This window comes from Nomascus leucogenys, chromosome 1a, assembly GCF_006542625.1.
Source record: "Nomascus leucogenys isolate Asia chromosome 1a, Asia_NLE_v1, whole genome shotgun sequence".
Classification (NCBI taxonomy): domain Eukaryota; kingdom Metazoa; phylum Chordata; class Mammalia; order Primates; family Hylobatidae; genus Nomascus; species Nomascus leucogenys.
In genome coordinates, this window is record NC_044381.1 from 110,468 (window position 1) to 123,514 (window position 13,047).

Genomic DNA, 13,047 nt, shown 5'->3' on the forward strand with positions numbered 1-13,047 from the left:
TAATAATAATAATAGAAAGAAAGAAAAGGAAGGAAGGAAGGAAGGAAGGAAGGAAGGAAGGAAGGAAGGAAGGAAGGAAGGAAGGAAGGAAGGCAGGCAGGCAGGCAGGCAGGCAGGCAGGCAGGCAGGCAGACAGGCAGGCAAAGAAAGCAAGCCATTTACAGAAGATCAGGAATCAGAACAGCACTAGATTTCTCAATGGTAATTGGAAACTAGAAGACAATGGAGCCAAGCCTTCACCATGTTGAAAAAAAAGAAACCCAAAATATTTGCAATCTAGAATTCTATACCAGTTAATCTATCAATCAAGTGTTAGGGTTGGAATAAAGACTTAAGACATGCAAGATCTCAAATATGTTGCCTGCAATGAATATTTTTCATACTGGAGTATTTTCTTCCGGAAAATGTGTTCCACCAAAATGAGGGAGTAAACCAAGAAAGAGGAAGAAGCAAAGAGGAAGATGTAGGAGACGACAAACAACAGAACTGATACAGACAAGAGGTGACTAGAATCCCTAGAATGATGGAGCAGAGAGGCCCCAGTGTACCATTTGTACATCGGGTCCTAGAGGGCAACCAGTTCAGTCCAGGCTGGTCAGAAGTGTCTGGCAGAAACTTTTGCAAGACAATAAAAGGAACAGAGCCTCATGCACTTAAATGGTTTGAGAAGCTATGAAGACACTGGTGGAAAGCTTAGGGTTCCATTAGGGAAAAATACACAGAAAACTAAGCAAACCGAAGAACAAGGCAGTTATTTATTACAATAAAAACAAAAAGTCACACAGGAAAGGAAACTGAAACATAGTATATGACACTATTCCCACAGCCATAATAAAACACTCAATATCGATCGGACTACAGTCAAGACGTAACTATACAGGGAAACTGGAAGGGTGTAGGAGGAGGCGGTGGGAACAGTACACATACGTGATATGTGTGGGGTGGAGAAAAGACAGCTAAATCTTCGTCTTCCATAGTGGGCAGTTATTAGCTAATGCCTATACCCAATAGATCAAGCAATAATATAAGCATGTTATTTAGAAAAACCGAATTAATCGCCAAAGGAATCAGCTCAAAGAGTTGAAGGTGATTTTGCACATGGAGACGTAGGGGGAGGTGGACTACGGCTTGCTCTTTTTCTTAACACATGTCACACGACTATTTGTTAAACTCTGGGCATAGAATTTTGTTACAAAAATAATTTATAAATTTTAAAATCAATCAGTACATTTTTTAATAAATAAAAAGGCTGGATGACATGATGGCCAAAGGGCCCTCTCATCTCCAAAGCTCTGTGATTCTTTCAGGATGAGTTTTGCTACTTAGGTTGGAAAGGCAGGAGGGTGGACAGGGAAAAGGCAAAGGCACGACCGGTTCCCCAAATGAGCTTTGACCTGGCCTTGGAATACCTGGCCTCTCTCCTGTCACAACTCAGTGACCACACAGAAAGCAGTAGGTGAGGGTGGTTGGAATTAGGAGGACACCAACCGAAATGCACTCACATATAAATAAAGGACAAAAAATCTTCTCCCAGACAAAGTGCTTAGTCAGAACCATTCTTCCAGTGTGATGAGAAGCAATGAAAGAAAAGACAGAGAAACTCTACCATTATTTTTTTTCCCCACGCAGCCTTCAGGATGAAATTTGCATTTTAGCCAAATCCTTCGTTTTGAAAACAAATCTGGTCATTTTTAAGTTATTTGTGACCTTCCACACACTAATTTTTAATAGGGATGGCTGGAAAAATAATGAGCTCCATTACATCATTACATATTTCACCTTTATTATTTTATCTTTGAAAACAGGTTATTAAATGATTCCATTTTAGATTACTATTATTCTGAATGGAGAGTTTAACATTGTCTCCTAGTTCCCTTGTTACACTTACCTAATTCTCCTGCACCCATAACTATCATGAACTAAATGCAAAGGCAGGTTGTGGTAGAGGTGTTTGGTCTGTCTGTGGGGAGGCTGGGCCAGCTTGGTGCTGTGACATGAATGAGTCCTCAGCAGCAGGTTTATGTTAGTGGACTTCCCCAGCGAAATTCCTTCCCTCCCAAATCAGCAAGTCATTTAAATTACAGGAGATAAGGCTCACTACTGTGGTGATGACTCCACAGATAACAGAAGGATTAAACAGAGGATGTCAGGACCAACTTTCTACTTGCTTTGGAAGAAATTGTTTGTTACTCTTCCTGTATATTTGAAGTATATCAGAGAAACAAAAATGAATCTTGGGATTCTTGCAGACCCCCCAACTAGAGGGCCTCTGGGTGGAGGAGACATGGCCAGAACTGGTAACATGAACCTGGAAGTTCACCTGTTACAGATCCCAGGCCCACACAGGGAACACTACTTTGTACACAACACGAGAGCTAGGCTCAGAAGGCAAACGGAAATACAGTGGTTGGGCCAAAGGGAAACGTCTCGAAGAGAGGCCATGGCAGGGAAGGCTGCTGAATGGGTGTGGACAAGCTCCTGGGAAGGGTGCTGCCCTGTGTGAGGCTGCTGGCCAGGGGCTCTCTAGGGTGAGACGAAATTTGCATAAGGCCAGCTTCACCCAAGAGTGCAACTGGCACATGGACAAACCAAACAGCAGAGCGAAAAGGTCAGGGTGGAGGGGGACTCTCAGGCTCAGAAGGACCAAACCTTTAAGCAAAGAGGGGGAGTCAGTGGAGGCCAAGGAATCTGAAAAAGAATTACCCTGCTTGACTACAGAACCAAGGATCTCTGTAGACTCAGGGAGGTCACGAATAGCTGCTGGGCAAAAATGTATGTTGGCTTCAGGTCAGAGAAACCACACTGGGAAGCAGGTTTGGGGCCGGCTGAAGCATTTCCCAGAGGTGTTTCTAACCTAAAATATCTTTGTTAAATGAAGTTTAGCCTAAAGCTGCCTCCTTACATATTTAAGTTTGGCCTAAAGGCTTTTCTGTACATCGATAACTACAACAAGCAGACGTGTAAACCAGCCGTAGTTTACATTTGTGCCAACCACTGAGCCTTGGCCAATCAAACGTAGCCAACTGTTCGGACCATGTTCAAATAAGGCAAACGCCGAGCTCTGACCAAGCTAGTAGTTTCTGTGCCTCACTTTGGTTTTCTGCAGGCCACTTTCCTTTTGCCGTCCATAAATCTTCTTCCACCACGTGTCGGTGCTGGAGTCTCTCTGAATCTGCTATATGACTCTGGGGGCTGCCCAATTCACATATTGTTCACTGCTCAGGTAAACTCCTTTAAATTTAATTCAGCTGAACTTTTTCTTTTAACACCTTTAAGGCAAAAAGTCACTTTTGCTTAGGGCCTGTCCAGGCATGTCTGAGGTATGAGAAAGGAACTGAGGTCCTGTTCTCCTTACTAGAATCTGAAAACATATTCACTTTGCTATGGTTTTATATTTCTGGCATTACATGCTATGTCCTTTTAATTTCTTGAAAGAGTCCAGCTGTGTCTCAGCTGAACCAACAGACAGGTGCTGTTTCGCTACTCGGTAACAACAGAGAGGGGAGAAGAGTTTATTTCTAAAGAACTTTTATATCCTAGTGTGGGTAAGAATTTCTTAAGGAGCTTGCCAAAATGCAGACTCAGGGCTCCATTTCTAGATGTAGGTACCCCGATGTAGGAGCTAGTCACACTGAGAAGCATTGCTCTAGAGGCTCCATGAAGGAGGGCAGAGAATTGAAGAGTGTCTACAGAGGCACATCTACTACCAGCAAACCATTCTTCCAGAGACATAGCACTAGTGTTTTAAGTCGAGGGAAATAAAGATGTGGTGTTTTAGTTCCAGAATTAAGAGGCAAAGAATGGATAAAGAAGTCATTTTTTTGGTCAGTTAAAATATTCAAAAATTGGCCAACAATTTTCCCACTTTTTTTGGCAATATGATTTATCCATAAACTAAATCAATTTAAAAATCTTAGTAACACACAAAAAGCACCTAGAAATAGTATCACACACGAATTCCTCAAAAAATGTGAATGTTCTTTGAATTAATGCTGAATCCTAAATTATCCTTCATATAATGTCAGATATCTGAAAAATTCACTTCAATTTCCTGCCCTGGCAGAAATATATGAGGGATCATTTGAAAAGCTAATCACTTCAGAAGTAATTCTATAATTTGTCAAAAGGAAGAAAGACATCTGGCAAAATCCAGGTGCAGACTAATGTGATGTAAATCCATGTTTTTTCTTCTACTTTTTTTTTTTTTTTCCTGGGGGTGGGGAGGAAAAACTAAACTAACAGGCATATTATAAAACTTCTGCAGGTTCCTTTTTTTTTTTTTTTTTTTGAGGCAGGGTCTCGCTCTGTTGCCCAGGCTGGAGTGCAGGGGCATGATCATAGCTCACTGAAGCCTGGAACTCCTGGATTCAAGCAATCCTCCCATCTTAGCCTCCCAAGTAGCTGGGACTACAGGCACGTGCCACCATGCTCAGCTGTGTTTTTTGTTGCTGTTGTTTTGGTAGAAATGAGGTCTTGCTAAGCTGCCCAGTTTGGTCTCGAACTCCTGGGCTCAAGAGATCTTCCTGCCTCACCTCCCAAAGTGCTGGGATTAGAGGCATGAGCCATCACTCCCAGCCAGGTTCCAGTTTTTTCAGCATGTGCCTCAGCCACAACTGGAGAGAGATGTGACACCACTCAGGTTCACTGGTAATGCTGGCATGCCTATAATGGTTCTAATTTTTAAAATGGAATATTCTTCTTTCAAGAGACTGAAGAATAAGGAAGGTTTTTGCTTCTCTAAATATGTGGTACCATTTGCTTGATGACTTCGTTTCTTGACACTTGGGAAAAGCTGACTAAATCCTTCTTTTTGCTAAGAATGAAAGAATGTGACCACATTTTCGCCTCATTCTGTGTTTGCTCCAGCCCAAGTAAGATTCAGATAAGATGTTGCAGGGGTGGTGGGTTCACAAATGATGTATCGGTAATAAAGCAGAAGTGTTTTTTTAAGGGCATGGGTGATGGCTATCTGCTCCCAAACTGTGTCAGCTGCCTTATCAGAGGGAGTCTCACCTGGGTTCCTCAAGCTTACAAGCCTCTTTGAGGAATTCTCAAGCTAAAGATCTATCCCATGTGTCTGGAATTAGCTAAGACATTTCTATGAGTATTTACAACCAGCACAGTACCCGGGAATGCGTTATTGATTGTCAGACAGACTTGGTAAATACTGGAGTCTCTAATTGCACAGATCATTAAAAAATTTATGGCTACTTTACATAGTACTATTACACTGGCATGATAATTGGTTCCATGATCACTTCTATAAAAGTCTAAATTGATTCCTGTTCTTGCACTCACACTAACTTTGTAAAGCTTTGACCTTTTCCTCTCTCTCTTTTAAAAAAGGTCCTGTGTCTGTCTAGCTTTTGCTCCATGTGTTGTGGTTGTTTTTATCCTATCTCAACTCTACTTTGCAATGCTAGGGCCCAGAGTTGCAAACGATATCCCATAGGCCCCTTGACCAGGTCCTGTCACTCAAGGCATTGCAGGAGTTGGATGAGAAGGTGGCAGGAGGACAGAAGCTGCTGGCTTTCTGCTCTCATTTATCTTTCTTCCATTTTGGGGCAGTGTCCCTGGAGGTGGCTATGTTCTTGCACTATCCCAGCTCTTCAGGTAGCATCCTCCACCACTGTCCCTTCTCCAAGGTGGCAGCAGATATCGTGGCAGAGCTCATGGTGGGAGCTGCCTCCTGCAGTTATTTACCCGAGTTTCTGCAATTTCCCCCTTCAGTCTTCCAGCCTCCCCACACTCTGTAGCCAATTCCCTTTGAAATTCTAAGTGTGTTTTCTGTTTCCCGAAAGGACTCTAACAAAGCACTCCGTGATGGCTTTTTGCTAAAAACGTCATGCCCCTTACAGTGAGACTTATGCGGCAGCTGCAAGGTGTTAGTGTCTCAAATCACTTGGTTATTTTATTTCAACAAATGTTTTATGGGGCTTACTATGTGCCAGAAGGTATAAATGCTTTCGAATTGTTATTTCATTTAATCTTTATAACAACTCTTTGGGGGCAGCAGTATAGTAATTCACACTTTACAAATGAGGAAACTGAGGCACATGAAGAGCAAGTAATTTGCCCAATGTTAGATCACTAGAAGTGGGAGTTTGAGAGCTAATGTCCTAAGAGATGATTTAGCAAGACGCATGAGCATCTTTACCCACCACCCTCCGAGGTGGTGGGGGTAGGAAGTTCTGTTTGCAAGGCGGAGTCAGCAGATTAAGAAACCTAAAAGACAGGCTGGGCACGGTGGCTCATGCCTGTAATCCCAGCACTTTTGGAGGCTGAGGCGGGCAGATCAAGAGGTCAGGAGATTGAGACCATCCTGGCTAACACGTTGAAACCCCAAACCCCGTCTCTACTAAAAAAAAATTAGCTGGGCGTGGTGGCACGCACCTGTAGTCCCAGCTACTAGGGAGGCTGAGGTAGAAGAATCGCTTGAACCCGGGAGGCGGAGGTTGCAGTGAACTGAGATCGTGCCACTGTACTCCAGCCTGGGTGACAGAGACTCTGTTTCAAAAAAAAAAAACAAAAAAAAAAACCATAAAAGAACAAAGAGTCTGGAGAGGGCATCTTCAATGCTTAGCATCAACGAGTGCATCATCCTATGAGGGGCTGTGTAGCCCTAGACTGGTGTCTACGTATGGCAGGTAGCTGCGAAGTTCACAGTAGGTAACACAGTTATGCTGTCTTTCCCTTGAGATTAGGGTTAGGGGAATGGAATCACTAGGAAGTTTTTGCAACTAGCTGTTCTCCTTTCATTTTGTAAATATTAAAGATTCCTGCTGACCTTGCTGTATCAACAGAAGATACAGGATTTTCTAAACCCAGCAGGAACATATCTAATAAAAGTCTTTTCTTGATGATTACGTAGTGATTTGGAGTCCACCTGGAGAGTTGGAAATAACTTGAGGAAATAGCTATTTTAGGTTTCTTATAAATTTAAATTAATATTAAACTTTTAGAGTCTTTGAACATTCTGTCTCTAACATCTTTGAAGATGAAAATCCTCACTCAAAATCCCATGGAAAAAGAAAAGGCAAAAAGATGAAGAGAACTTGTATGGATGTCACCAAATTTCCATTAAAAGCATCATCTAAAACTTATTATCTGAAACTGTACATTCTATATCATTGTTGTAGCTGGAAGTCATGCCTCCACTTTTTAGCCATGTGGCCTTGAGAAAGTTACCTCATGTTGCTAAGCATCAATTTCCTCATGTGTAAGACGGAGACCGTAAATACAATAACTTTACAGAATTGCTGTGAGAATTAAATCACTTGATATGTATAAAGGGCTTAACATGTCCCTTAATAAGTTCCAATAATTAGCTGCTGTTGCATTAGATTATTATTGGTGGTTTGAAGTAGGATTAATATTATGATAGAAAAGTTGCCCTTGCAATGCTGTTTTTAATAAGCAAAATTCACCAATAACTGCTAGAACAAATACTATAGGTGGACATTAACATAAGCCCATTGGCTGGGCACGGTGGCTCACACCTGTAATCCTAGCACTTTGGGAGGCTGAGGCGGCGGGTGGGCGGGGGTGGATCACTTGAAGTCAGGAGTTCGAGACCAGCCTGGCCAACATGGGGAAACCCCGCCTCTACTAAAAATACAATAATTAGCCGGGCGTGGTGGCAGGTGCCTGTAATCCCAAATACTCAGGAGGCTGAGGCAGGGGAATCGCTTGTACCCTGGAGGTGGAGGTTGCAGTGAGCCGAGATGGCGCCACTGGACTCCAGCCTGGGCCACAGAGCAAGACTCTTTCAAAAAAACCCAAAAAACTAAAACCCCAAAACCAAAACCCAAAAACCGAAACGTAAGCCCACCACTTTGCCTGCTAGAAATATTTTAGTTATTAAGCAACAAAGAAAAAAAAAGTCTTAAACACAGGACCAGAACTCATGTTAGGAAAAAAACCAACCAACCAACCTTACATGTTTGTGGAGGCCATGATGCAGGAGTGGTACAGTGGAAAAGACAAGAGGCTTAGACCCTAGAGATCTGTGTTCACCTGAAGTCCTACTAACACGCTCGGATATGTCATGGAAGGTTTCTGCATTTCCATTTTCTGATATTTTAGACAAATCTAAAGAAAGATCTCTAACCTTTGGGATGGCTCTACTTGCATGTCTGTAAACCTTAGTGGTAAGCAATTTGTGGGGAAGGGCTTCTGGTTAGAGTGTTTCCGCCCCTGTTCTAGGTTTATGACACCGTAATGGCAGGAAGAAGAGGGCACAAGACTGTTAGATCTGCTGGATTAGCCTCTGAGATCCAGAATGTTGGACTCATCACTTAGGGAGCCTTTGCCAATTTTCCCTCTATGTGCAAATGACCAGTGGCTTTTTCTCTGACATTTTTGCCCTTCTCACAGTACTGCAAATGGCTGCAGGGTGAGCCCAACTGTTAGAAATAGCCACTAAGCAAACCTGAGACTGGATGGAGTGGCGACACTGGTAAGACATCTTTGATGGGGAAAGCATAGGTGCACTGGAATGACGTGTGACTTTCAATTCCTTATGCATAACACAGCTTCGGCTTTGCTACCAGCTACGCAGGAAATCATGAAAATATTCATAAGTGTAACCTATTTCTACAACATTAACTGAAATTGTTCTTAACTTTGAGGTAAAACACATTTGCCTCTATATTTCTTAGTGCTCAATTTATACCTCTTTTTAAAAGAACAGACTTCTTACTAGCAAAGAAAAATGCAAGTATCAAAAATTCAGAACTTAAATGTTGCTAGTTGACTAGGAAGCAATGCCCATGACAGTTTCTCTTTATTCCTATGATCTGCATGCTCTGACACAAGACTGCACAGTGCAACTTGAAAATATGTACTCCCAATCAGTAGGTTAGATACATACTTTTAAGATGATACTATTTTTTTTCTTTCCTTCCTAGCCAATTTTTGAAGTACATTAAAAAAAGAATGGGTTGCTATTAGAGGTTTTGAAGTTACAAAGAATAATCCTTTAAAAAAAGGAATAATTCTAAGAGACAGCAGTTTCCCACTGCAGTACATAATTTGGGTGTGGAGGCATCCAGGCACTAATCAATACCTTGCCAACTTAAGGATTCTAAAAAGACTGACAGAATGACAACTGCTAGTGGAAGTATTTGCAGCTTATTTTAGCACAGATACGTATAACATAATGTCAAAATCGGAAAACAGACCACTTTGCCTGAACAGAAAAATGATTCACGACGAGAAAAATCTCACAGGTAAATCATAACATCAATATTCAATGTATTTTCTTTTTCTTTTTTTTTTTTCTTTCTTTTCAATACATTTTCTTTCCAGGCTCTCTGGATCAGGTTTTGAAACTCAGTTGGCCAGATGAGATTTAGAGCAGTGTCTATTTATTGCCACATAGGACTAGGTGGGCTCTAAAGGAAAAAATGATAGAAACAAAAATATGACAATTTTTTTTTTTTTTTTTTTTTGGTTTGCTGGTGAAGTTTGCCAGTTGAATAATGAGGGTTGGGCCCTGATAGGGATATTGACTCCTGGGAGTTCTCAAACTGTTGTCTTTAAGGTTTTTTAGCATCTTCATGCCTCTTTTCCTTATGATTTCCCTAAGTCTGTGATTAAGACCCCAGGCCCTTCTATCAGCTTCTTGTGCACATCAAGGCTAAAAGCAGACACACCTACAGGAGCAGGCAGGTGACAGCACAGATGAATGAGGAAGAGGGTGGTCACTTGGGGGGTCCAAGGTTTTCCCCTCCAGCTGATAAATGCCAGGAGGAAACAGAGCCAAAATTATATGGTGACGAAGACACTGATATTGCAAAAGAATCTGGGTATTTTAGCGAAGTTGTTTGGTTTTTAAAGGGTGGCTCATTGAAAAAACATTCTAGGCTCACTGAAATGCTTTTGTCTGGGTTGCGTCTCATTGGCAGGCACCAACTTGACTGTGGTTCGCTGCTGGTGGCCCAGTTTGGTGGCGTGTTCCAGGATGGATTTCCTGGTGCCAGCCTGGAGCCCACGCCCCCTGCCTTTCCACAGACTTTGTAGGCACCCGGTTTCCTAGATTAAATTCCTTTCTGGTTAAGACGAAGTGGTTTCCTGTTCTTGCAAGTGAACCTTGATTGATAGTGAAATACAAGATATCAAATTGCATTTTGGAGATACAGCGCCAAAGAAGATTACAACAATGCACTTGTTTTAAATAAATATTTAAAAGAAAGGAAAAATATCACAGATAACTAACTTTTTATTTTCCCCCTCCAAATCTATGTGCTAGTCAGTATCGGCGTAAATAAAAGTATCAAGAATGACGGCACAGCTCTGGGAGCATGCGGGGGTGGAGCTTCCAGGATGGCCAGGAACGATTTTCCCTGCCAGGCCCCGGGAAAACCTTATGAATACTCAAGAGTCTAATACCCCTGGTCAAGAGACTGGATACTTACCTACCACCACCAGCACCACTGCTACCAAAACACAAAACAAAACAAAACCCCTTTACTGTTGGCTGAAAATCTCACTAAATGATTTAAGAGCACATCCGATTATATGCCCCAATAATTATCACGACAGCAAACTGTAAGAAATCACCATGGCTTCACATGAGAATTGGTTTTGACCTTGCTAAGAACTTCCCGCAACCTTCCAGCTATCTTTTGAGCTGCTATTTATATTTGAGAGCAAAAGAACTTTATATAGACCCACGTGTTCAGCTGCACCAAACAGACAGGCAGGCTGTTGCTTGACTAATTTACATACCAGATTCAAACATTTGACAATAATATTAAGTGTTATACATTAATTTAAGTCATTTTAAATTTCTCCAATCCAAGGAAACTGACCAAATCAAATAACTTTGTATAGTTTAGATGAGTTAAATAATTTTTAATGGAGCCTTATTTGTTGGCCCTTAGAGCGGAACAATGCAAACTCAGGCCCAGCTGAGATTTGCGGCTCACCTTGCTACCCGCTTGTTCTACTTTTCTGGACCTAGACTGGCCGCCTAACCTGCTGCCTGCTAAGAGAGGAGGGGACAGCAACAGAAAAGAATTACTGCAGCAGCTCCGACTAGCAAACTTTAACTTGCCAAAAGACTAAGCTAGGCTCTATGGATATCCATATATTAAAAATAAATCTACCTTAATGACTCCTCTTCCTGGAAATCAACCGAACTGCTAGCCTGGAGATGGAAAATGACTTAAAGCGTAAGGAATTCTTCACCTGCATAAATCTGATCTTGATTCTTGAGAGCTAGGTTTCAATAAGAACTAGTCTAACATTTAACAGATAATTGTTATTTCACTTATTTTTTAAAATTTGTTTCTATTTTTATAACACTTTATAGAACTTATAAAACGGTGCTTATATAAAAATTCACACAAAGTTGCTAGAGAGCATACAATTTCCAAAAATCTTATAGGTTACATGAGATATTTTGATTACAGGCATGCAATGAATAATCATCATATCAGGGCAAATGGGGTATCCTGACCTCTGCTTCTGATGTTGTGTCTCCTTCTCCGACTCTCACCCTTCTTCTTCTGTCTGCCCCTTACAAGCACCCTGTGATTATATTGGGCCTATCTGGATAATTCAGGATGCTCATCCCATTTCAGGATCTTTAATTTAATCCCATTTGTAAAGTCCCTTTTGCCATATAAGGTAACATATTCACAGGTTACAGGAATTAGGATGTGGACACATTATTCTGTTTACCATGGTCACTAAGATCACACATACCAAAGGAGAATATTACAGTATCTTCGCAGCTACCTGTGTAATATTAACTAAGAGTGCTCACTCTGAAGAAACCCATTCCTAAAAAATTTACTAAAAATGATGAAAGATTTGTCTTCTTCCATTGAGCCAAGTATATAATTTCTACATGACATAATGATCCACTGTAAAGAAAAATCATGAGGGTTTTCCCTCCAATGTTCTTTTGCCACAGTAAAAATCAAGCATGTTCTCTCTCCGACTCACGAGGCAGATGACAGGCACATCCTGGTTGTTAGAGACGTGTCCTCATTCAGAGATACTGGTTCAGGCCTGATGTTACATGGTAACAGCCTGATGGGTTATTTGACTGCGCTAAGTATTACCTGTTTGAATAGAGTGTAGGCCTGTCGTGTGGATAGTGCTCATTGACGTATAAGGAAGAAGATGAAATTGTGGTCGCTAAGGAAGCAGCTTCAAACAGTGATGGAGTGCTAGGCACCAGGTCTGGCCTGTGTCGGGATCCCAGGGCTGGAAACGAAAGCAACACACACATTCATGAATCTCAAGAATAAATGAAGCTTTAGTATCTATAATAATCGAAATGAGTCAAAAGCATTCATTTTACCTATCAGGCTGCAAATTCAATTATGAATTAACTTCACTTTTTTTTTCTGAATTACAGCAGAAATGTAAAATAGCTTTTGCAAACAGGTTAAACAGAAAGGAAATTGCATTAATTTACAAAATGGCTCATGGAAATGACATTATGAATGTTCTTTTAAAAACCTAATAAAGTGATTTACTATTTAAAAAAGATGGCATAAAAAAACTCATAGGAGTTTAAGCAGATAATTTGACAGAGATTAAAAGGATGACTGGCAAGAGTATAAACAGACAGTGAACCTTTTTGCCCTCCCTGTGATATGCACATAGCTGTGATTCTCAGGTTGGATCTAAGAATCCAGGCTTTTTAAGAGCCGGGAAACAAATACTTCAACAGACTAACAGTCAGCTCTACCTTAACCCCATCTAAGCCCATAAATACTTTTAAACATTATCCAGGACTCTTATTGACATATTTTAACAGCAAAGCTGCCTTTTTTAAAAATGAGAAAACACTTATTTATTCTTTGAAACTTAGGGGCCCATGAAATTACTTATGCAAGAGCCCACCCTTGTGAGGAAAGAGGAATGTTCAAGGCTGAGCAGTAACCCCTGCCCATCTCTCTGGAGTCTATGTGGATTCTTTCCATCACTCTCCCAGACTGACCTAAAATAGATGCTAATAAATACAATGATAACTTTAAGGTGTTCCTGATATTCCTTTATAGGCACAACAAATTCAAAATTAGAGAT

At 41.1% G+C, this 13,047-nt stretch overlaps 1 protein-coding gene across 3 annotated transcripts in view; it reads right to left on the reverse strand.

The window, feature by feature from the left end:
• PIP5K1B (phosphatidylinositol-4-phosphate 5-kinase type 1 beta) overlaps positions 1-13,047 on the reverse strand; it is a 307,597-nt gene that overhangs the window by 59,653 nt on the left and 234,897 nt on the right. For all 3 annotated transcript variants that reach the window (XM_030822532.1, XM_003273866.3, XM_030827193.1), the window contains one exon: positions 12,075-12,219. In XM_030822532.1, coding sequence (XP_030678392.1) covers positions 12,075-12,219 — 145 coding nt within the window. The remainder of the gene's footprint in view (positions 1-12,074; positions 12,220-13,047) is intronic.